The sequence below is a fragment of the Periplaneta americana genome, chromosome 16 (assembly GCF_040183065.1).
Source record: "Periplaneta americana isolate PAMFEO1 chromosome 16, P.americana_PAMFEO1_priV1, whole genome shotgun sequence".
In the NCBI taxonomy this organism is placed as follows: domain Eukaryota; kingdom Metazoa; phylum Arthropoda; class Insecta; order Blattodea; family Blattidae; genus Periplaneta; species Periplaneta americana.
In genome coordinates this window covers 107,931,961-107,957,392 of record NC_091132.1, presented here as the reverse complement: position 1 = coordinate 107,957,392, position 25,432 = coordinate 107,931,961, and the positions used below count along the sequence as shown (strand labels likewise).

The 25,432-nt window shown below is 35.7% G+C and overlaps 1 protein-coding gene across 1 annotated transcript in view; it reads right to left on the bottom strand.

Annotated features, from left to right (window-relative positions):
- The window catches only part of LOC138691397 (tachykinin-like peptides receptor 86C), a 371,968-nt gene extending 347,228 nt beyond the window's left edge, over positions 1–24,740 (bottom strand). The window contains exon 1 of the mRNA XM_069813309.1: positions 24,547–24,740. Within this exon, the coding sequence (XP_069669410.1) occupies positions 24,547–24,740 (194 nt within the window). The remainder of the gene's footprint in view (positions 1–24,546) is intronic.
- Positions 24,741–25,432: the final 692 nt, after the last annotated feature.

The window sequence follows — 25,432 nt, the reverse complement described above, 5'->3', positions numbered from 1 at the left end:
GCCCTTTTACAGTTTGTTTCATCAGAGCAAAACCAAGCTTTAAATTAAGAAATTGTTTACCATAATTTCCCACAATTTTATTTCCGTCCTGTATATTTAGGTACAGTGGATGTAGTTTTTTTGGGACTAGGACCAACTAGGGTTGATTCCATTGCGACTATTTCACGTCAGAACCTACCACAATGACCTCTGATTTCTTATTGCCCGTACACTACCGCGAAACACGACTGGCACAATCAAGCAGGCTGTTTCCTGTTCCTTTGTGTGTACAAAATAGGCCCATATATTGAATATATTTATTTCCTTTTTCTATTGTGCAGTTCTCAAAACATTACAAGCAACTTATTAGTTATTACATGCTTACTTGGCTACAATTATGTTCAGGCTATTGGGAAGATTGCAGAGACCATTTATCTGATATATTTGGAAATAAACAAGGGAATGCTTGTCAGCATCATTTTTGATAGCCACAAGTAATGGTCACTACGTGACTACTTGTCGCTGTAATAATGTTTATCTCCTGGGCTTGGAAATATAGGAGAGCAGTGTCTATAGAAATATGTTTTGCGACAGTCAACTATACAGTAATTGTAACGCAGAAGTGCTACATGCAGAAACTACTATAAATGTATAAATGAAATATCCCGTAATACAGCAGAAATGTATATATAAAATTTCATTGTAATACATATTTAAAATCCTCTCCTTTTGACATGTTTTACCCTCTTTACCAATAGGATCCTACATTTTGCGCACTATCCGCAGATCACACATTCGTACATGATACCAAATTATCGCACATGCACGATCCATATTGTACGGTTGGCAACACTGCTTCCGAAGTATTTTATACGTAGTGGCAGCATTGTGTGTAATTTTGAAACACGGAAACTCCGCCTAGGAAGTCACTGCGGGAAAAATACGTTCGCAAAGTAGAAACATAAAATGTAATGTATTTAAGTTCTGTAAAGAATAAAAGAGTGGTCTAGCTATTCCCCTGAAAAGAGCTGTGGAATTAACAGCGAAAGCAGTGTGGCAGAGTGAAAAATCGGTGAGGAACATAGCAAAAGAACGCGATAAAGTTAGCATTTCAGGCACGTAATGTATGCCTATAATATAGGTCATAGGACATTTTCCCAGCTATGGATAACATTTTGACATGTAGTAGTATGTAGTATCTTCCTCTGGGCCCTCTTCTCTGCTACGATTATATATTCGGTGTAAGTCACGCTCCAAGTTATTCATACGTGTCTCGGGCAGGTAGGCTACTGCATCTTTGCAGGTTGTGTGCATGCCCTCTCTCTTCCTCTCCACTCCCCGTTCCCGCCTAACACGCAGACAAACATGGTAGTGGCGCCCTCGGAGAGCAGCGGTATTCCTATTTATCCCGAGTAATAAATACATGGCTCTATCAGAGGTCGAGGTAACAATGAGAAATCTCCCGAAGTCGTATCAACTATCTGATGGTGTGTTTGAAAAGAAAGTAGTTCTGAAGTTCAATTTGAAGATCACAAATGAAGGGAAATGCAGTGATTCCAGATTTATAAATCAGACAGTCACTAATTAAAGTTTTCATATTAGATAAAACCCTGTTTGTAAGCTTCAATTCCACATTGACACTATAATACAGACTTTGGCAAAAATATTTGACGGTTTTTGGAATGAAACCACACAGTTCTATTTTAATGTAGGTTGGTTTATATTCTTTTATCGAAAAGAGGCATTACTGCCATTTACTGGTGCAAAAGAACAAAATTACATCCTCCAATTGACGTCCATTTTTCTACTGGACTCTTGAAGCCTGACTTGAAGTTCAGCACTGTCCTGCCTACCACGTCTCTGGCGTAGGGGCGGTCCTTGGCCTTCCTGTTGAGTTACGCTTTGATCCTGAAAACGTCGTTATGAAATCGTTTAACCACAATAAAACTGTGTTACGGCTGGGAAGTCGCCCATGTCGGTTCTCTTTGAAATGTTGTAAAAACCTTTGCTCCGCAAGAACTACTGATTCATTTGTTCTGAAAAACATCTCCGACTCCACGGATCCATTGCTATTGAAATGACGTCAATAATGGCGTTCATTCCCACAGCTGCGCGACTGTCTAAGCAACAGTTACTGCCAGAATAGAAACGTTAGATCTTTTTGCCGGATCCTGTATATCAGCCCTGGGCATAAAGAGGAAAGAAAAAGGAAAGTGAATACCCCCGCCCATGTCCTTTCCGTTTCACCGCTTTAGAAACGAACACATAGTAAAGCGCTATGCATCAGTGGTGGATTTTAGGCGACCAACGAAAACCGAAAGCTATGATGCATCCCCCTTATACAATTCGTTACTCAGCAATGCTTGTCTTCAGGTCTACTCGTATCAGTTCGATACATAACTGTCTCTGCCGGGGAATGTGGAGCTACGAGTAGTCTGCAGTACCTTAATTGAGCGATTAAAGTCCAGGACTGCTGTATGTCAATAAACTCTAAAAATGTTAAACAGATATTTTTATGTAGGTACTGCAGGTCTGCTTATATTTTGCAGTACTCGTTAATTTGTAATCAATGTATAGTGGGTGGTGGCGGATTAAGAACTGGACTATATCTGATCCGCCATGGCGTGAGTACAGAAATATGCAATAAATGGATGCATGGATGGATGAATGAATGGATGAATTAATCAGTCAATGGTTAAATGAATGAATGAATGAATCAATACATATATAAATATATAAACAAACGAACGAATGAATAATAAATAAATATGGTAATAATTAAACTCATTACTTAATGAATAAATAAATATTTTAATTAATAAATATGTTAATAAATAAATGAATGAATGAATAACTTAAATAAATATTTTAATAAATAAATATGTAAATAAATAGATCATTGCTGAAACGTTCATTTCATTCATAGATCTGTTCTTTTTTATTCGTGATTACGAATAATTTCAATTAATTATATTCGCCAGCAACGAATAAATCTCTCGAATAAAACTATTATTTTATTTGTTATTAGAGAATACTTTTCTTTATTCGTAACCATTATTCGTCAATCGCATAAATTTTTCCATCAAGTATGCATACGAAGTCGGCATTCATGAATCGAGCTACAGCGTCTCCTCGAGCAACATAAAACTAGTGGAGACACAGATTGTGCTGAGAGAAGGATGCAAGGCGCTGATATTGCCATAAAATGCGTAAGGCAGCATTCAGCAAGCAAGAAGCTGCCGTCAAACAAACGATGACAAACGTCTTGGCGACGGCTGGAGGATTACAGAGAGATCAGCAAAGTGCTAGAAGAGTGTGATGGTGATGTGCACATTGACTCCAATTTGTCACCACACCAACGGCGTATGATGTAGAGAGAAGTTTTTGATATGCAGAAATACGAGTATGTTGGTACTGACAGAATAAAATATAGATTACATTTGGAAAATTTGGGAAATATTATTCTTCTCCATATTTTACATACAATTCAATTCAGTTCAATTAAGCAAACAAGTAATGGCCTTTGTCAATATAATAGTACGTAGGATACATAAAAAATCTAAGCTACAATGAAAACTAACAAGATAAAATTTAAATTATTAATTAAAAATAATTTCACTCGAATTTGTGTTTAGAACTTTCCAGCAGTGTAAAATGAATGTTTAGATAACAAATTATAATATCTTGTTATGAAGCTTTTGACTGAGAACCTTTGACTGTATAATTTTATCCTCATAACAGAGAAGTTTCAATTAGACTTTTGTAATCTACAATATCGAATATTGATTTGTTTTCTATTCCTAATTTTATTATCTTGAATATTGGCTACATTGCACAGCATATGCATGTTCACACTCATCAAATTTACACTGATAGCTCTCGTTCAAATGACAATGGAGCTGAGGAAGTTGCAGTGGTTGCAGTGGTTACTGCATCGATGTAGAAATTCATTTCGAACAATTCAGAGTCCCACCTACTGCTTCATATTTCAAGCACAACTACTGGCAATACAGAATGTTGCATACATAAAACTACGACGCCCGTTTCTACAGCGATTCTCAAGCTCCACTTAATTCAATTAGACAGAAATACAATCTAAGTCCTCTATCTGTGGAAATAAAGTCCCTAGTTATGGATCATTCCAAGCATATCTGTGTAATTTTGATACGTGGTCATGCCGGTACTCTGGGAAACGAAAGAGCCGATGAACTGGCCGAAACAGCCGCTCATTCTGATTCAGAGTATGAGTGTCCTGCTGCGCATATTTGAAAGGTGCTAAAGAGGGACGTAATAGAACGTTGGAATGGAAAATGGCTCAGTAGAAAAACTGGATCTATAACCAAGAAACTCTATTTGAACGACTCGATAAGACAAAATTATCACAAGATTTCATAGTAACGCAGTTTTTTTATCGGGGTACGGGAAGTTCGGAAGTTATTTTCAGAGGTATCAAATTGTAACAGAGAGGACATGAGTGTGTATGCGAAGAATCATTGCAAACTGTGAAGCACCTTCTGTTTAAGTGAGAAGTGTGTTTGAAAGCAGAAGATTTCTATCTATATCACACCTCTCAGAATGTAATATTGTTGATACCTGTCCTCTTTGAAAATTATTTTGCAAATTATGTTGCTATAAAGTTTGTTAATTTTTTAAGATTCGTTTTGTTAGATTGTAGATATTCGCACATGTCTATAGGTTAGTCTTTGCAGATAGAATTTGTGTTTGCAGAATTAATATTGTATGAATTATTCCAGTAGTGTACTATTTATGATAGTTATATATATATATATATATATATATATATATATATATATATATATATATTAACTGTGTTTCGAACTATAACTCCAACATACCACATGGTGAAATAGGGTTTCTATGCCTCCGGAGATTCAATTATAATATTGGCCACTAACGAGTAATTGTGTACATTTTGTCCAGTATGAAGCACTAGATCAGGCGTGTAAAACCTTTTTTGGCAAAGGGCGACTGTCGTTAAGATGAATTGCTTTGCGGTTCATGTGAATAATTTTTTTAAAATAATTTTTAATTTTTTCATGTATGTCCAAATTGAAAATCATAAAGACAAACATATCTAAGATTAATATAAGATTTTTTGTTAATTGAAATTGTTACATTAGATCTAAAATATTAAGTAAATTAATATGTTACCTGTGAATACGAGATTTGCTACTGCTTCTCACGAACGAGGTACTGTATCCAATATCTGGTTTAACTGATGTTGTAACAATTGCGCACTTAACATGTTTCGTCCTGGAGAACACTTGTTCGCATACGTATATGCTACCGAAAAATGAAGTGTAAGGAGTGCATGTCTGTTAATATTCGGGTATTTTTCCTTTGGAAAATAGTTTCGATAGAATTCTAGTAATTGGACATTGTAAAACTTATTCCTTAGGTCTGACGCATATTGAAAATCAACGCACTCCATTTGCAGATCCTCGGAAATCTCATCTATGTTAATAGTGAAAGGTGAAGAAAACAGTCTGAAATTTGCAACATTTTTCTTGAAGTTTTGAAATCTAGCAGAGAATTCGTTTCTTAGTTCTGATATAATATCTGCATACTTTTGAGAATTTTGATCATTACACTTTTGTAGGGCTGGAAAATGCACTTTTTTTTTATTTGTGATTCCCAAAGTCGCAATTTAGTTTCGAAGGCCTTCACATGATCAAACATAATAGTGATCTATTGATCTTTACCTTGGAAATGTGAATTAAGTTCGTTCAGTTGTGTTACGATATATACCAGAAATGCAATAGGTTTTCCCTTTTCCTCCATGAATGTTTGTATTTCGTTTTTGAGATCAAACACTCGCTTCAACATTTTACAACGGCTCAGCCATTTTATTTCTGTGTAATAAACAATGTCGTCTAATTCTGAATCGAGACTTTTAAGAAATTTTGAAATTCTCTGTGCCTCAAACATTACAAACTAATGAAATTCATTACTTTTACTTTTTTTTTTTACCTTGGGGATTTAATTGAAGTCAATTTTTAATGGCAGGCAGAGTAACTATCTCATGCCCCCATGTTTTAGATTGCTACCAGTGCACTTCATTTGAACCAAGTACCCAGCTTCGAAACCGTTAACCCTGTGAACCCTTTTACGACGACGTTCAAAATACTATTTTTTAGGGATTTAGCACAAATGTTTTCTTGGTGTTTTATGTAGTGAAATTGCATTAGATAAATTTTGCCTACTTCAGCTGCCTCTGCCTGCAGTAATTTAACTAACCCTTCTCGTTTTCCTGCAAAGGAAGTGGCTCCGTCAATTGTTACACCAGATAGATTTGTATATTTCAAACAAGCCTATTCAAGATTTCAGTGACACCCCTTTAAATCAGTGGCTTTAGTGGAACCTTTAAGGGAGACAAGAGCAGCTAATTCTTCTGTAATATTGAAATCTTAATCAACCTCTTAAGAAAACTGCAAACTGGACAGTATCGGTAGCATCACAACTGCCATCGAGTGCCAGAGAATAGAACACGAAATTTGAGGCCCGGGATTTTAAAGTTCCCTCCATTCATTCATTCACTCATTTAGTACTCTGCGCAAGGGTAGGTCTTTCGCTGCAAACCCAGCTTTCTCCAATTTTTCCTATTTTCTGCCTTCCTCTTTGTTTCCTCATATGATCCATATATCTGGATGTTGTTTATCATTTGATAACTTCTTCTACCCCGAACTCTTGTCCCGTTCACCATTCCTTCCAGTGCATCCTTCAGTAGGCAGTTTCTTCTCAGCCAGTGACCTAACCAATTCATTTTTCTCTTCCTGATCAGTTTCAGTATCGCTCTTTCTTCACCCACTCTTTCCAACACAGCTTCATTTCTTATTGTCTGTCTACTTCACACGTTCCATTCTTCTCTACATCCACATTTCAAATGGTTCTATTCGTTCCTCTTCACTTCGTCGCAATGTCCATGTTTCTGACCCATACAATGCCAAACTCCATGCAAAGCACTTTACTAGTCTCTTTCTTAGTTATTTTTCCATAGGTCCGCAGAAGATGCTCCTTTTCCTATTACAAGCATCCTTGACCATTGCTACCCTCCTTTTGACTTCCTGGCAGCAGCTCATGTTACTGCTTATAATACACCCCAAGTATTTGAAACTGTCCACTTGCTCTACAGTCTCATTTAGAATTCGTAAGTTTATTTTCTGTATGTTTCTTCCTATGACCATGTTTTCGTCTTATTTGCAATTATTATCTTCATCCCATACTGCTCACAGCTGTGATTTAATTTCAGTAGCGTATCCCTTAGTATCATTTCCTCTTCTGTTAAAAACAGCAAATCGTATGCACTTTATTGTTCTTCCTCCTACTATCACTCCTCTCTTATTCTGAAGACAGTTCTTTACTAAATCCTCCAAGTAGATGTTGAACAGGGTAGGTAATAAAGGACATCCTTGACGTACTCCTCTTCCTATTTCACTTCCTTCTGACAGTTATTATCCTATCCTGACTTTGACTCGTTGTTTAATATAAAGATTAGTGAACAGTCTTCTCTCTTTCCAATCCACACGAATTTTCTTTAGGGTCCACTCTATCAAAAGCCTTATCTAGGTCCACAAATACTATATACACTTCTTTATTCTTCTCTAGATATCTTTTCCCGATTTTCCGTAGCAGTCCAATTGCATCTCTGGTACCTTTTCCCTTCCTGAAGCCAAACTGCTCTTCTTCCAACTGTTCTTCCATCTTAGAATATAAACGTCGATTCAGTATTCGCAAGAGAATCTTCGCCGAGTGCGATATTAGACTGATAGTCCTGAACTCGTTACATTTCTTGGCATTATTTTTGTTCGATATTGGAATCAACACTGTCTATGTAAAATCTTCAGGTCATTCGCCTTTCTCGTATATTTCGTTGAATAATGATAGAATTTGCTTCTTGTCTTCACCCAAGCATTTCACTATTTCAATGGGGACTCCGTCAACTCCTGTTGGTTTCCTATTCTTTATTTCCTTAAGCGCTAGTTAAACTTCTTCACTTAAAATAGAAAATCCTTTTTCGTCTTTGATACGACTTCTTCGTCTTCTATATCTAAGTAATCCTGACGATTCCTTGTCTCATATAACTCTTCTACATATTTCGTCCATCTGTTTAGTATTCCTTGTTTGTCTGTTACTTCATTTCCGATGTCATTCTCTATCAACCACATTTATTTTCTGTTCTTATTTGTGACATCCTCTATTTCTTCACATTTCTCTTTCATCCAATCTTCTTTTGCTTTATCAATTTCTCTTCTTAGTGCGTGGTTTAGTTTGTTCCCTCTATATTGGACGCAAATTCGTCAATACGGCGAGCTACAGTCTGTCGCGATAAGTTTAATTTAGCAAACTCATTTTTCTTGTCAGAACATATGATATCAGCAAAACTCTGAAGGAATTCTTTAACAAACTCGCCGTCTGAGAATGGTTTAGATTTTTTTGCAATAATTTATGATACTCCCGAAGCATGCTCGGACCACAGACTCGGACTGAGTGTACATATTTTTAAAAATTAACTGCTGTCCCGAAAGTTTAGTTTTAAGTTAGATGCTTTGTCTTTGCGAAATTGACCTGAAATTTATGGTACGAGGCGCGTCCATAAAGTAACTTTCCCACTCGTCCCACAGCTAGCAAACCATATGTTGCGCGAAGCGACTGCATGTACGTGATAGAGTAATGTCCTGGCATGGCGCATGCGCTAGCGGAACTTCCCGAGTGCTCTCAGTAGCTTCATTACATTGGTTGAAGATGGACGTTCCTATTCCAGCTCCCGCCGCGTGAAGTGCGATCAGTGATAAAGTTTTTGAATGCACAGGGCATAGCGCCGATTGAAATTGATCGTCAGCTGCCAGGTCTCTGGGCCTAACGTCATAAGCAAGCAGATGGTGCGTTGCTCCACAAGGTCGTCTGTGATGATGGTTGGCCTCCCACTGCGCTCCTCGTCATGCACATTTTGTCGTCCTGCTGAAAATTGTCTACAGCAGCAACGCAGCATCTGCTTGCCCATAGACCTGGCACAGCTGACGGTCAATTTCAATCGGCGCTATGCCCTGTGCATTAAAAAACTTTATCACTGACCGCACTTCACTCGGCGTGAGCTGGAATAGGAACGTCCATCTTCAACCAATGCAACGAAGCTATTGAGAGCACTCGGGAAGTTCCGCTAGCGCACGCGTCATGCCAGGACATTACTCTATCACATACACGTAGTCGCTTCGCGCAACATATGGTTTGCTAGCTGTGGGACGAGTGGGAAAGTTACTTTATGAACGCGTCACGTATGAAGAGGAATGTTTGGTGTCATAATGTTGCTTTATATTGTTTCATTAAAAAACTGAACTGCTTCATTACTAATTAAACACTGTTTTGTTGTTTACTGCAGTAAACAAAAAATACTGGTTTGTCCACTTCACTTGAAATGACCTGCTGCTACACTTAGAAGCTATATTCATCATTTAAAAAAATCACAGAACTGATAATCCAAAAACCTGCCACTATGTGAGCAAACAACTGCAGAATGAAAGCTACCTATATTATTTTCAATTTGTACAAATTTTATCAACTTAACAATCATAAAACATCTGGCACGCACTCTGCTGTGATAAGTAGAATGATAACGGCGCATTCAAGAATGCAAGGAGACTTCAAAGCTATGCGTGGTTATTAGGTATAATAAATGCAAAACAGTTGGGATTTCTTTCTTCTCTTATGCAGTAGGATGAATAGGATGAAGGTTTGAACACAGGCCTCCATGTGCTGGTAATAATTTTTTTTTCAATGTCGTTCTCTTCTAGGTTAATCTTATTCCAAAGATATTTACTTATTTCCAAAAAGAAAGTAATACAGTATAACTTGCAAAGACAGTATCACTTTGGACCGCGCCTTGGACACGTCTGCAGTAGGACGTATACGTACAAATTTATAACTGTTAATATCTGTAATCAGAAGTCTGATTAGTGTTATTCGTAGGCCTATGCGGCTAATCGGCGATGTATACAATGGAGGAGGAAAGAAACTGGCAATCCTATCCCATTATCTCCTGGACTAGTTGCCTCATAAGTAGTACCTTGTTGATATCACTGTGAGGTTCAGACTGTCTTCGGACAGTTGACTAAACAACAATAATGTCTGTAATTGAATAAATAACGGTGAACACTTATATACAATTCTAATGGCTTTTTTTGTAAAACCGGAACGTTCGCAATTTTGCTACAATTCCCCCAGAAAAATAAAACATATCTAATTATCGACTTAAAGAAAGAAAAGTATACACATCTTAGAATCTTAGATAATTTTGAGAAATACATGACACTAGTGATGTTATATCCGTAATAGAAAACTTAATTTTCCCCTGCAAAAGCGAATGTAACTATCATGTTAGTATCAAGATATTACATTGTTTTATTTTTAAAACCCTATAATTTAAAACTTTTGCATTACACAAGTAGTGCTTTTTTCTTATTTTTTGCTGCAGCTTTCAGTAGATTAATATCCCAAATATTCAATTTTTAATATATAATATAAGTGCATAATTTCTACATTTTAGCGCACATTTCTAGTGCCGAGGTCATGGAAAGCATGGGGCTCTACCTCTATGCCCCCCAAGTGCCTTCATGGCATGTTACGGGGATACCTTTACCTTTTAATTCACATTTTAAGACTTTTACTGCGTATGTTATTATCAGCAGTCGTAACATTATTACAGCCATTCTAATTATAAATCCAGAATATAAATTTAAGAAGGCTTATCTTTGTATTTTAGTTGGAAATGGTGATTGTATTTCCGGTCTTATATTTTAGAGAAGGAGTTAACAATATGAAACTTCCGCCACAAAGCTGATACTATCCTTCAATTTTTCAAAGAGGATATACCGCAAAAAATAAGCAAGCAAACCCAGTGCTTCACGATCTATGTTCTTTGTAAAGAAAAAAGTTGAAGTGACTTCCTGCCACGACAAGCATTGCTAAATTTAATAAAGGGGATGGTTCACAACTGACAGAATCCTCTCTGCTCCAACGTAATAAAATAAAGATTAATTAATTCTATATACTGTTCCTTAACCTTTTAGATGTCATCATCACCATCAATATAATCATTATCACCACCAGTATAATAATAATACTTACTTACTTACTGGCTTTTAAGGAACCCGGAGGTTCATTGCCGCCCTCACATAAGCCCGCCATAGGTCCCTATCCTGAGCAAGATCAATCCACTCTCTATCATCATATCCCACCATCCTAAAATCAATTTTAATATTATCTTCCCATCTATGTCTCGGCCTCCCCAAAGGTCTTTTTCCCTCCGACCTCCCAGCTAACACTCTATGTGCATTTCTGAATTCGTCCATACGTGCTACATGCCCTGCCTATTTGAAACGTCTGGATTTAATGTTCCTAATTATGTCATGTGAAGAATACAATGCGTGCAGTTCTGTGTTGTGTAACTTTCTCCATTCTCCTGTAACTTCATCCCTCTTAGCCCCAAATATTTTCCTAAGCACCTTATTCACAAACACCCTTAACCTATGTTCCTCTCTCAAAGTGAGAGTCCAAGTTTCATAACGATAAAGAACAACCGGTAATATAACCGTTTTATAAATTCTAACTTTCAGATTTTTGACAGAAGACTGGATGATAAAAGCTTATCAACCGAATAATAACACGCATTTCCCATATTTATTCTGTGTTTATTTTCCTCCCGAGTATCATTTATATTTGTTACTGTTGCTCCCAGGTATTTGAATTTTTCCACCTCTTCAAAGGATAAATTTCCAATTTTTATATTTTCCATTTCGTTAAATATTCTCGTCACGAGACATAATCATATACTAATAATAATAATAATAATAATAATAATAATAATAATAATAATAATAAACATCATCATCATCAACAACCAAGTCGTATAATTCACTAGTTGTGTGGTCAGAAAGGCACAATACTACAGCTTCGGATAATACAGAGACTGGCGTAACTCAGGGGGTAAGCGCGTATGCTTGCTAATCTAGAACTGAGTGGGTTCAATTCTCGCTTGCACTGATTTCCTGGTTGGGGTGCTTCCGAGAATTTCAGTTATTCAAATGGCGAATCCTCGTCATCATGTCACCAAATACCATCACAACCAATACCATTGACACTTAAAAAAAAAACTTAGTAGTTGACACATTGTGGTTAAATAACCGACTAAAAGAGGACAATAGAGAAAAATATTGATCGATGTAGGTAATATAGATTTAAACCTGTTGCCGAGAAACAAACAACGGATTCGTTGGACTTCTATTTATAAATGTATAACTGCTACCGATCTCATAGAAGAAGAAACATAGGATTACGTAAAGATATGTTGCATAATAATAATAATAATAATAATAATAATAATAATAATAATAATAATAATAAATGCGATATGCATTTTTTGAACTGATGTAGTACCCATAAAAGTAATATTTTATATAGATGCTTATACCTCTGACTGCGTGAAATACTACTGTTTACACAAATCATTCCGAGTTTAGTGTTCAGGGATTGAAGGCTATGTTTCCGCTTCAAATTATAAATCAGAAACTATAAGTACAGAACAATTACAATAGCACGAACGAAAACTGCCACTCTCACTAACTTGAACTCTTCCAAAATATGACTCTATCTCCTTATCGTCCATAAGTTCATGATGAGGGTGGCAATCTAGAGATAAGAAAAAATGTTCTTTTATTGAGAATAAGACGTCGAGAGTAAATTGTTGCTATTATCCTGAATTCTGAAAGTATAGTTCTTAATAACATAAGTTTATTTATTTTTTGTATCACAGTACATCCCTCCAAAAATAATTCGATATGAAAATCGTCACGACCAAGGTTGCGAAAAATCACCTTGGGAAATTTTGGCACAAGGACTACAGATATACTGTTGATATTATAATTGTCGTCAAAATTAATACATATTTTGGAAAAAATATATGCCAAGAGTTGTGCAACTTAGATTGCATAAATTTATACCATGATTACCGCTGACGTTTTTGGGCGGGAAACATCGACACTAAATCACTCTCAGCATCATACTCGTATACTATATAGACAAATGTATCAATAAGTCCTTAACCTCATCGGATAGTTTGCATATGGAGTGAAGAATGAGGACAAGTTTGGAAGCTATTGAGAGAGGCAACTTTCGCTGTTGTTCTTATTGTACTCTACTTTAGATTCCTCAGTTAAGAGTTACAGGGGGTGTAACATTTCGACAGTGAGGATTTTGTTGCTTTTTAAATGAAAGAATGTGTAGAAGAATATAGACTCCTCTATAATTCTGCAAATCTGTATTGTTACTAAGATTAGGTCTTTATTTGTTTTATCAAATAAGTCTAATAACGAGGAAAAGTGTTAAACACATAATACAATTATAATTCCCTTCTCAATCATACCAATATTGCATAGACATGATGATGATAATGAACATGACTAAAATGAGATTGGTAGACAAAAAGTGCTTTTTGAAAACATACTCTAAACCCTTTATTTACCATAAACTTCATAGGACATACCCGAGCTGAAAATTCATGGTTAATCGTGCAGAGTCATGTCCTTCCCGATGCGATTCCGATGGACCTTTGTACATAGCAAATTATTCTTACTGTAGGACAGATTCTTAAACAATATTTTTCATTTGCTGTCCTTCTAGCTGGACGTATTAAGGTTGACGCTCACTGGCACGAACCGACAGGAACGGAACGAACCGGAAATATTCTGCGAGAGACGTATGCATGTATTTTAAACGGTAAACGCTCACTTGTCCGAACGGAAGCAACCGGCTGCCGGTCCTGACGGACAGGGTTCTCGCGACACGACCCTAGCGGAATTTCCGATGACGATCGGCTGCATTCGTATGTCTTCGCTGGTCTTCGGAGAAAAGTGTGTTGGCTGTTCTCAGTACTTTCCCACTCAACATGTGCTGGTGCGTTGTCCAGACAGATTATTCTTAAAATGGGTGATGAAAAGTTAATTTTAACAGTGCTAATCGCGCTTCTGTGCTGATTGGCCTTCGAAATGTGATGTTTCCCTTCTTTATTTCAGATGTTAATAACAGATGAAGTTTTAAACATTTTTCTTCACTCATACGAAAGTACTAAAAAAACCATTACTCGATCTTTACACAAATGTGGGCAAAGATGGTTAAATTAATCAAAATACTTTTTTATATTGTTATGACTAGAGCCCGGATTGTATGTAATTACATATTCCGTTCCTACATATGTAGCTATAAGGAAAGCTAAAAGTCCGCGAATCGTATTAAATTTAAATTTAAATTTAAATATACAGAATAAAGAATATAATTACAAACAAACAAGACAAATAGAAATAAAATAATACCATCAATATAAAAAGGAGATACAGTAGTATTAACAAAATTTGAGACCGAATGAGCAGCGCTCGTGTTCGATCGCAGTTAAGATATAATATTAATAGGCCTGTAAGAGAATATAAAATAAAATAGGAAATAAAATTAAAATTACAGTTACAGAAATTATATAATACAATATTAATATAAGAGAAATACAGAAAAAATAATAAAAATAAATAAGTAAAATAAAATAGGAACTAAAATTTAAATTATAGCGGCAATGGAATTATATAATATAATATTAACACTAGAGAAGAATAATATCGCACGTGAAAAGTAGGACAATATGTATATATATATATATATATATATATATATATATATATATATATATATATATATATATTTCAAAATTATAGAATACAAATATAATATAGGTTGATTAATTCATATACACATAGGCTACAAATTTATTTAATCAAATTGAAGATATTAACACGTTTCTAATTTTCTTGTTATATGTTAGTGGGTTACATGTTAGAAGTTCTGGGTGTAATTTAGTTAAAGCATTGTACAACCGAGGGCCAAAATTAATGCTATGCTTTAGACCAGCAGATGTGAGACATTTAGGTTCTATTAATGTTGAATTAATATTTCGTCTTGTGTCATAATTATGTGTCTGTAATACAAACTTATTACGATTTTTATGATAAAATTTTAACAGCGTATGCTTATAAATTTGTTCAATATTAAATACATTAAATTCAGAATAAATTAATTTAGTTGGATAATCGAAACGTTTCTTCAAACAAATTTTAATTATTCGTTTTTGTAGTAAATTTAACGAACTAAGATTAATGTTTGTACTTCCACCCCAAACAATTATACCATATTGAATGGTAGACTGAATAATGGCCAAATAAACATTTCGTAGAACTCTAATGGGTAAGTAGCATCGAAGATTAACGAAAGGGATCATTATTTCGAAGTTTTAAATGTTTTTACATATTTTGGTGCATAATAAATATTTTGGCATATATTATATATTTTAAAATATTTTGAAGGATATTGCATATTTTGAAAGAATATATACATTTTTTCACTAATTTTCTCTCTACGTAGGCCTAATGATTAAGTTATTTTTAAAATTGTTTATAAAGCTTATCCCTTCGTCTCTAGTGCATAAATATAATTTGATAATTGAAAATAATAACGTATTCTGTCAAAAAATGACATCTCTTTGCAATGCTAATAGTTTGTATCCCTTGAGAAGTAACGGTAAAGTAGGTACAAATACCAATGCGAATGGTAGTAGTGAAGGAAAGAATGAATCAGTTGCTCTAAAAGAAAACAATAGTTTTTTCTGTTTTTTTTTTAAGAAACTTATTTTGACATCAGGTAATATAATAGCAAGCCTACTGCCATTCGCATCCAAGTTAAAAGACTGGATTTCAATTGAAGATTCCTTTACTAAAATGGTAAAATCATGCAGTCCAAAGTGTGTGACAAACGCATTGGGTGCTCCATGAAGTCACAATTAGAATAGCATTTAAAAATTTAACTTCATGTGAGAAATAAAAAACGTGCTCCGTCGAAAAGAAAAAGTTCTTCTTACACAAGTGCTGCTGAAACATTCGTCTTCTACAAGTGAATTTAATAAAAATTTGTGCATGGCAATGGTTGCTGCAAACATATACAGTGGTATAAACTTGGAGTTCCAAAGTTCCAAGCATTCCTACGCAAATACTGCAACTTCAATATTTCGCATGAATCAACACTCCGGAAAATATATTTGAATTCCTGCTACACTGACACAATGGAAACGATTAGAGATGGACTTGATGATTCCTACGTATGTGTTGCCGTTGACGAGACGATCAATAACCGTAGAAAATATGTAAAAATATTCAATTATTAATTGCGCCTCCAAACAATGAGGTTCAATCACATGTGCACCAGTAATTTTTTATTAGTGTGCACAAATACATCTAATAAAGCTTAGATTTTAAATTACCAACTTTTTTTTATTTATTACATATTTATCTACATACTTTTTTAGCTTCATATTTATGTAGTCTACATAGTTCTCATTTTCACATTACATAAAATCCGGGCTCTAGTTATGGACCCATATTTTTTTTTCTTTTCTTTTTTCCTTCCTCATCAGCTAAAGACTCTGTAAAATAAAATAATCTTCGGAACTACTATCCCACTCCATGTTTAAAACAGACTACCTGTCGACTGTACCGGAATATTCCGAGCAGTGAGCGTCAGAGCTTCCGCGGAAGACGGACTGCTGTAGATTTCCGTTCCGGTCGGTTCGTGCCAGTGAGCGTCAACCTTTACTGTAACGTCCTACCGGCAGTACGCAAGTTATGGGTCCTGCCGGTACTATCAGAAGGACGCAGTATTTATTTTGTTTTGTTTTGTTTGTTTATGTATTAATTTATTTTATATTTGTAAAAATTTCGATGAACTTTAATTGTTGAAAAAATATATATATATGATATATATATAAAGTTTAATGTGGATTTAATATATATATATATATATATATATATATATATATATATATATATATATATATATATATACTATAACTAAGACTATTATGATCAAAAGGATATTCTCATGACAAATTATAGGTAATGTAAATACCACTAACAACACAATATTGTAACAATAATAATTCACAGAGTGATTTTATCCTACTTAACAATTTCACTTGATGCTTTAATCATAACATTTTCTTATTTTATTAAATTCTAACGTACCTTGTTTACACGTTTCGACCTATTTATGGGTCATCCTCAGAACTGGTCGTTATTGGTCTTGGCGTCTCTTGTTTTGTTTCCTGTGAGGGTCTGTTCGTGTAGTATAGTGTAGAGTTAAAGAGTGTGTGTGTTCTGAAATTGAGTTGTGTGTTGAAAATTTCGTTGGGGTGTGTTTTCGTGTGTCTGTATATTTCACATTGTTCTAGTGTGTTTAGTTTCTGCCTTTTGGTTGAATGTTTAGTATTTCCATGTCTGTGTTGATGTCTCTGTGGGTGTGGTCAGCATTTGTTATGTGTTCTGCATATGTGGAGGTGTTTTGTAATTTTGTTATGGCTGTGATTTGTTCTTTGTAACGTGTTTGAAATGATCTGCCTGTCTGTCCTATGTAGAAGTTGTTGCAGGTGTTACATTTGAGGTCCACACCTGTGGAGTAACGGCTAGCGCGTCTGGCCGCGAAACCAGGTGACCCGGGTTCGAATCCCGGTCGGGGCAAGTTACTTGGTTGAGGTTTTTTCCGGGATTTTCCCCTCAACCCAATACGAGCAAATGCTGGGTAACTTTCGGTGCTGGACCTCGGACTCATTTCACCGGCATTATCACCTTCATATCATTCAGACGCTAAATAATCTAGATGTTGATACAGCATCGTAAAATAACCCAATAAAATTAAATTAAAAATTAAAATTATATTTGAGTTTGAAATTCTCAACACACAACTCAATTTCATAACACACACACTCTTTGACTCTACACTATACTACGAACACAACCTCACAGGAAATTAAACAAGATACGCCAAGACCAACAACGACCAGTTCTGAGGGTGACCCATAAATAGGTAGAAACATGTAAACAAGATACGTTAGAATTTAACACAAGAAAGTCTTATCATACACGTTCCGAAGTGATACAGTGTTAAAAGTTGTGTAATCAAGATGTATATTGTTTTTAATATTTGGTTGTGAAATGGAATACTAGACCAGATATTACTCAAGATTATTTAAAGAAATTTGAGATTAAATAATTTTAAAATGTCATTTATTTGATTTCACTAAGTCCAATGAATACTAACTTTCATGAATTATGCAGGAATTCCATTCTGAATGTGAAATGCAAAACAGTCAAGTTTAGTTTGAGGACTACACATAACTGCTGCTGGGCCACAAGCAACACAAAAGTGACTAGCTTTTTGTTGTATCTTCCTGATTATGGAACAAACAATACATTTTCTCTGGATTCTTATTATTTCATGTCAGACTTTGAAGAATTATTCGAGTTAGAAGTACCATTGTTGGCTATGTTAGTTATTTTTGAGACACGAATCCATGTTATTCTGTTATCAATATTCTATTTTACTTTAACAAGTTACCACGTACCTTCAATACAGTACCTTCACAAACACTTTCAGACCATGGATCATACTTACTCCAAGTCTTATTTTCATCTGCTTCAAAGAGAATTGCTTTAGACAAAACTCGCGCACGGTTACTGAAAGAATCCGCCATATCTCAGCTAAAATATATCGTACCAACTTAATTTTTTGCGCTAATAGAAAAAGAAACGCTCTTGTCAATGGTCTAGGTCAGTGTTTCTCAAACTTTTTTGAAATGGGGACCACTTTTTTAAGTCAGATCAGTTCCGCGGACCACCTCCTTCTTGTTCCCTTCGGAAACAAATTTATCATTTTTGTAGCATATTTTAATACCAGTATACTTATATTTTAAAATAGAATTAAGTAATTATATTTTTGTAGCCAATCACAAGTAACTTATAACAAATTCTGTGCATTGTTGATTCATCGCTTGCATGTTAGCAGTTAGTTGTTTGAAATCCTTCTTATGTGGTACACACTATAGTCCCGTCGCTCTAATTTCCGGCAGCCAATCGCGTTGCAGGTCGGCTACATTTAAACGTGTGCGTCTTGTGATTCGCTTATGAAGTCGTTATTCATTTCTTAAGGCTCGATAAATACTTAATATAATCGCCCGCCATTTTGGCTCTTTCGTTGGCGTTCGCAGAAAGCACGCGAAGAAGTTATTTACCGCTCAATTATTTGCTGTATTCCAGTGCGTTTGATTTATTATCATAGGAGCTACGACATGATAATGTTTAACGGTGTGGCAAATAGATTCCTCGTATGGTAGCTCGGGAACGAAAGAACAAAAATAGCGAACGATACTACCTACCTAGACTTAATAGAGCTTTCACTTCCTAAGACGTAAGCAAAGAGGCGGAATCACGCCGGAAATAACAGCGTTGCGACTATAGTAGTTGTCCTTGTCTCTGTTAAATAGTGCCCATTATAAATAATGGAAAACTGGCTTTGATCCGGAACAAGATAATACGCTTCATTTAAGCAGTGCTAATAGTTCAGAAGCTGTGTGCGAAGAAAAATATTAATTATAGTGCCATAAAGAAATATCTAGTCCTACTAGTAGCTATTCAAAGAAAAAATACTTTCGTAAATATGACAAGAGTTATTTGAAACTTGGATATACTTGGTGTGGCAATGAGAGTGAACCAAAACCCCGGTGCGTTGTTTGTTACGAAGTGCTGTCAAACGAGTGTATGAAACCAGCGAAATTGAAACGGCACTTAGAGACGAAACACGCAAGTGTAAAAAGTAAACCTGTCGATTTTAAAATAGGCGGAGTCTATAAAATTTTTTTATATCGTCTCTGGAAAAAGAAATAAGAAATTAATGCAGAAACATGCCCGATTTTCAACGAGTAAAGATGCAATTTGGCAGTTCTATTATTGGTGTACGACGTACGGTACGTGCCCATTTCATGAGTGTTGACAAGACTATTAAGAAAGTCGTCAATACATGAAAAGGTTCGGTACTTTGGTTCTCTGTTATGAATTTGGATGGTTCCTGGCTGGGTTACAAGCTCGGCACCAGATATGCAGGGAAAAGATGGCGAGAAACGCCACGTTCATAGTGCTTTAAATCCCTCCTTTGTTGTTGAGAGTAGAGTGGGAAGTGGGTAGACGGGTAGCGTAAGAAATTTCGTAACATATTAGTAGAAAAAGTGAAAGGCATTTGCCATGTGTAATTTCCAAAGTCTGAGATTTTCAGCTATAGTGTGATACGCAGTTGGTTTGAACTTTATTTTTTCTGTATTTTGAAGGACCACAAGGACAGAACTCGAGGACCACAGTTGGTCCGCGGACCATAGTTTGAGAAACACTGGTCTAGGTGAACATTCTCTCGGCAGTACAGGAAATCCGACGTAATCACTTGAACTTGGTAAGACGATGAGGACATCCTGTCCTGCCGGTAGGACTCTGTACGATTAATCATTCAGTTTCTTGTGAAAAGTCGTAAGTGACTAACCCACAAATGGTTCTTCACTCCCCTGTTAAGAAATATATGAGGAACACTTATGCATCCCTTCTCTCTGCTAGAATCCAATTAAAGAGTGTTGGATTGAAATTTTAACATATATTTGTGGAAGATATCAATTTATAGGAATATAAATGAATAAGAAAATAAATAAAACCATAGAGGCATGTTCCTTGTGGGAAATAAAAGCATTTCCTAGTCTCTCTTGGTCGAGATATGTCATGTAAGGTTGGCTCGTTCCGATTCAGCTGGAGATCCTTTTTTGCAGACGCAGGCTGATGTAGATTGTAGTTGTCCTGTCTGTTTCAATATAGGGTCGGCTAACTTTTATTGTCTGTCATTTTATATTACTCGATACATCACACGAACAAATATTGACGATCAAGAGAAAGAAGTAGTCATTTGGTTGCTTTAACTTCCCATGTCTACGATAAAGTACCTCCGTGGGACAAGGTTGGATTAACGCTTGAGGAACATGTTACATTCAACCTCTTTCCACAGATGAACCCGATTATCATTAAAGTTACTTTCATATTTTACCGTTTTATGTGTAGTAATTTGTCTGTGAGTAGTTACTTATTTACACTTCCTGCTATTCACTATGACTCCGTAATGCAGATAATTTAATATTCCAATTTACAGAGCTTTCATATACTCTGGCCTGCAAAAGTGAGTAAATAATTTTCTTAAATATTGTACAGTTTTACATTAAGTTTATTTTTTTTGATTAGGCCTATATACGAATAAAGATAATATGCATCCTATGTGTAATATTGCCAACAATAAAATTCTTTCTGTTACAATACTCTTTACAGACATACATGCATATGCACGCACGCACGCGCACACACACAGAACTTTTAGAAAATATTTCATTGAACATCAGAGAACAAATATGGTTTCAGAATGACGGTGCCCCTCTACTCTTTGATCGTCGTGTCAGGAACCACCTAAATGCTACATTCCCCGATCATTGGATTGGCAGGAGTGGGCCGGTACCGTGGCCACCTCGATCACCGGACCTAACCCACTGCATTTCTTTTTGTGGGGAGACAAGAAACATCTTGTGTATGAGACACCGATCGATACGGAAGAAGACTTACTTGCTCGCGTTGTTGAAGCTGCACATGTTATTAGAGACGTGTTAACCTATTTGAGCGTTGCAGACACTCCATAGTACGAAGGTACCAGTTGTGAAATGCCTTCAATGGACGGCAGTTTGAACACCACCTCTAAAACGACAATTGGTCTCGTTCCTTATGGATTACACTGACGCTTACGTACACAATAAACGGCGCATCTGTCAAAGTTTTGTCACTTAAAAAAGTTGTTTGTTTTTACTTCCTTTATCATCCCTGAAACGTTGTAAACGTTATTTTTAACACCCTGTATAGATATAAGTTAATTAAGAATATGGTTGAGTGTAGAACACCAATACATGATAGATATCAATAAGCGGTCAGTAAAATGGTGCAGTCGCTGATGTACGGTTTGGAAACGTGTATTCTGTGAACCTAAGTAGGTAACAAATGTGATTGAAGAGGTCGGGCGTACAATATGGTAACTGATATTTTGATCAAGAATGAGATATGTAGCGTATCTAGTTATTTTACATTCTGCGTCTAAAGCAGTAGTTAGTTCTCCAATGTCTCAACAGATCGCAGAAATATACAGATTTTACTTTGTGGCAACTATACAAGCTGTTGCATGTATAAATGTTTACCTACCTAGTAACTTCAAAACACCAAATGACTAAAACATCACTAACCATGTTTTACTCCCGAACTTCTGAATTAGTTATGCAATTTTGCTCGAATTTCGTTCAGGCTGTCTAAGTAACGAAGTCTGCCAATTTGACCGACCATAATTCACAGTTATTCAGTAGTTAAATAGGGTTTAGATATGGGCTGTTTTCAGTGTTCGTATTCTTACGTTGCGAACATATTCCGTTACATAAAGAACGGCACGGCAAGGCAAAAGTAGAATTTTCGTCAATAAATGGCGCGAAAGGATTACGTGCTCTGTTAACACTCCACTATGCATCGGCGTGCTTTCAGAGCATTTAACGGAAACAAGTTCCATCCGAAAGCCTACGCTGATATCGTTCCACGCTGTAAAAAATATCGTCAGCAAACGATATCTTCTCGAATTTGCAAGCTGGACATTTCTCTCTACAGACGTGAACAGTGCTACTGATTCCTAGTCTACAGTCTAATTCCGATATTGTAGCGCTATTATATTGCTCAATGTTGAGCAATTTCAGGTCTTCTTGAAGTCGAACTGACTTCCCGAGTCTTCATCTGACAGACCTCTTACTCACAGTGATGTTTGTTACTACACCAGAAGACTTTTGGCCTGAAATAAGATCGTATGTAGATCTCACAAGACCTTCAGTACCAGGAACCTATAATCCCTGGCGAATTTAGACCTCCAGCGATATGATTCTGGTTTTCTTCGACATCTATCGAATTCACGAAATCGTAAGCCACGTCGAAAACTTCCAAATAACGCACTGATGGAATCTGAGACGCAAAACGAGTGTTCCGTCGAGACTCAACCAACGCGACAACTCCAGCAACCTATTCCCATTTACGAAGAATCTTAGCTTGCCAAATGTGACTAAAGGAGAAACTAAAGCGAAAGAGTATGCCTACTTGTAATAGATATTGTGCAGCACCTTGTAGTTATCTCAAATTTCTTTTCCCAAAAATGAAATTTTTGGAACTGACTGCAGCCCTGTACTTTGTGGACAATGTGCCCTAAGCTACGATTTGAGGTTCTGGAGAAAGCCACGGCTTGGCTTGGCTTCGCTTTACGAGGGCTGCGCCCAATACAATGACACAAAAAAATTAAATTATAAATCCAATGTATGTAGTATCATTACTACATTTCAGGCTGTTTAAACATAATTGAATGCAATTACTCAGAAAAATCAAATAAAAGTAAAATAAGAGTATTTATTAATACTTTTATTATAATATATGCAAGTCCGACAGGTGTCATCCAATAACCATGAAACAAGGAATTGCAAGAAAACTTTCCCTTTTGAGAAATGTCTTGAAATATTTCGATGACAAAAATTATTACAGAAACTTTGAAACACCTACATTTTCTTCTCAACATTAGTTTGAAATCTTTCAATGTGAAATGTATTAATCCAACGACGTAGCTCTGATAATTTTGCATTCACCTACAGGTTTGTGGCTGCGCTCTGGCATGGGTTCAAATCCCAATTATCTGGTTTGGATATTTCCGATATTTTCCCCGAATATAATGCAAGTGTAAGGTAATCCAATGGCGAATCCTCGGCCTCAATTCGCCATATATTAGATAACCTAGTAGTTGATACAGCGTTATTAAATTACAACTGTCAATAAATAGTTATGTTACACAAAAACTGGATATAAAATTACATTGAAACAGAATGTGTGTATATTTTTTACCAACATCTTGAACGATACCTTATGAATATTCGTTGTATAGCAATTTCGAAAGATAGGCTATATTTGTTTCTAAACAACATTTTGGAATGTTTCAATGTACATTTTCTTAATATTACTATTACAAATAGTAATAATAATAATAATAATAATAATAATAATAATAATAGCCCTATTTGACCTAGCAGTGTTCAGGCCATACCTCATTTTCTAACACTCAATCACAAATACACGAATAGAAACTTTGATACAGAGAGCATTACAGTTTAACTTTGAAATATAAATATTATTCCGAAGAATATTTCGAAAAATATTAATATGAAAACTTCTTACACAAATTTATACGTACTACAAGTTAAAATATCTCTTCTGAACAATGATCTTAGAAATATTTTATGTAACATCGTCTTACAAAGGAACTCTAAAATGTAAATATTCTGCTCAATGACATTTAAAAAATTGGCAATGTAAAATTTCTTGCACGAAAATAATTTTTATAGATTTTTCTTAATTTTGATGCTAAAATTTGCTCTACAAGATTAAACAATATTTATTATTATTATTATTATTATTATTATTATTATTATTATTATTATTATTATTATTATTACTACTATATCATAGTAAAATAGGGAACGGAAATATCCCTACTCACCTCCTTGTCATAGTGGTGGAGTAGAGGAGGCAAGGTATCGCCAGAAGAGCGCTGGCCAACCAGATGACCAGCAGAGCGACTCTTGCCTTGCGTCGAGACATCCGATGCTGCAGCGGCCGCACGATAGCCATATACCTGGAAAATGAATAACACATGAACACACGCAGCTCATTTGCTTTCTCATCATAGCTCATTACCCAACGCCCTCAGGTATTCAACAGGTTGATGACGTAAGTAATGTTTTATTGCTACGCGCCTGTGTAGAATAAAGTGGGACAAATTGAACACAGTAACAGTTTATGACTTTAGTTAGTCAAAATGTAAAATTGAAAATCAACATTTTCCATAGCTATGTAGGACAAGTGGACAGTTTGTCTACGTTTTAGAAATTATAAAGATGTGTGATCACACATCACACATATCCACGCAATTTATGACTGGATACGGAAAATTTAATTCATATTTTGAACGTTTCAAAATTGACAACCCAAACGGCTCTTCATGTTCCTGTGAACACCCCACACAAACAGTCGACCACCTGTTATTTGAGTGCCTGCTACAAGAACTCAAGAGATACCGGCTAGAAACTAGAGATGGAAGAAAAAATCACTAGCAGCGATTTTTCACCGGTGATTAGAAAATCACTTTCACTCCAGTGAGTGAACTGTTCATTAACCAGTGAAACAGTGATCAAGCAGTGATTTACTCATTGCACCAGAAACAGCTGTAACGAATCATTATTTCCTCAGTGATTTCAACATGTCTTACATTGCAGTCTTCTGACACCTGTTGAGCAATTTTTGAACTGCTTGACATTACATGGATTTTTGTTCTTTGTAAGCTTGTAATGGTTTGTGATGAAAGAAAGTATTGAAATTTCAGTTGA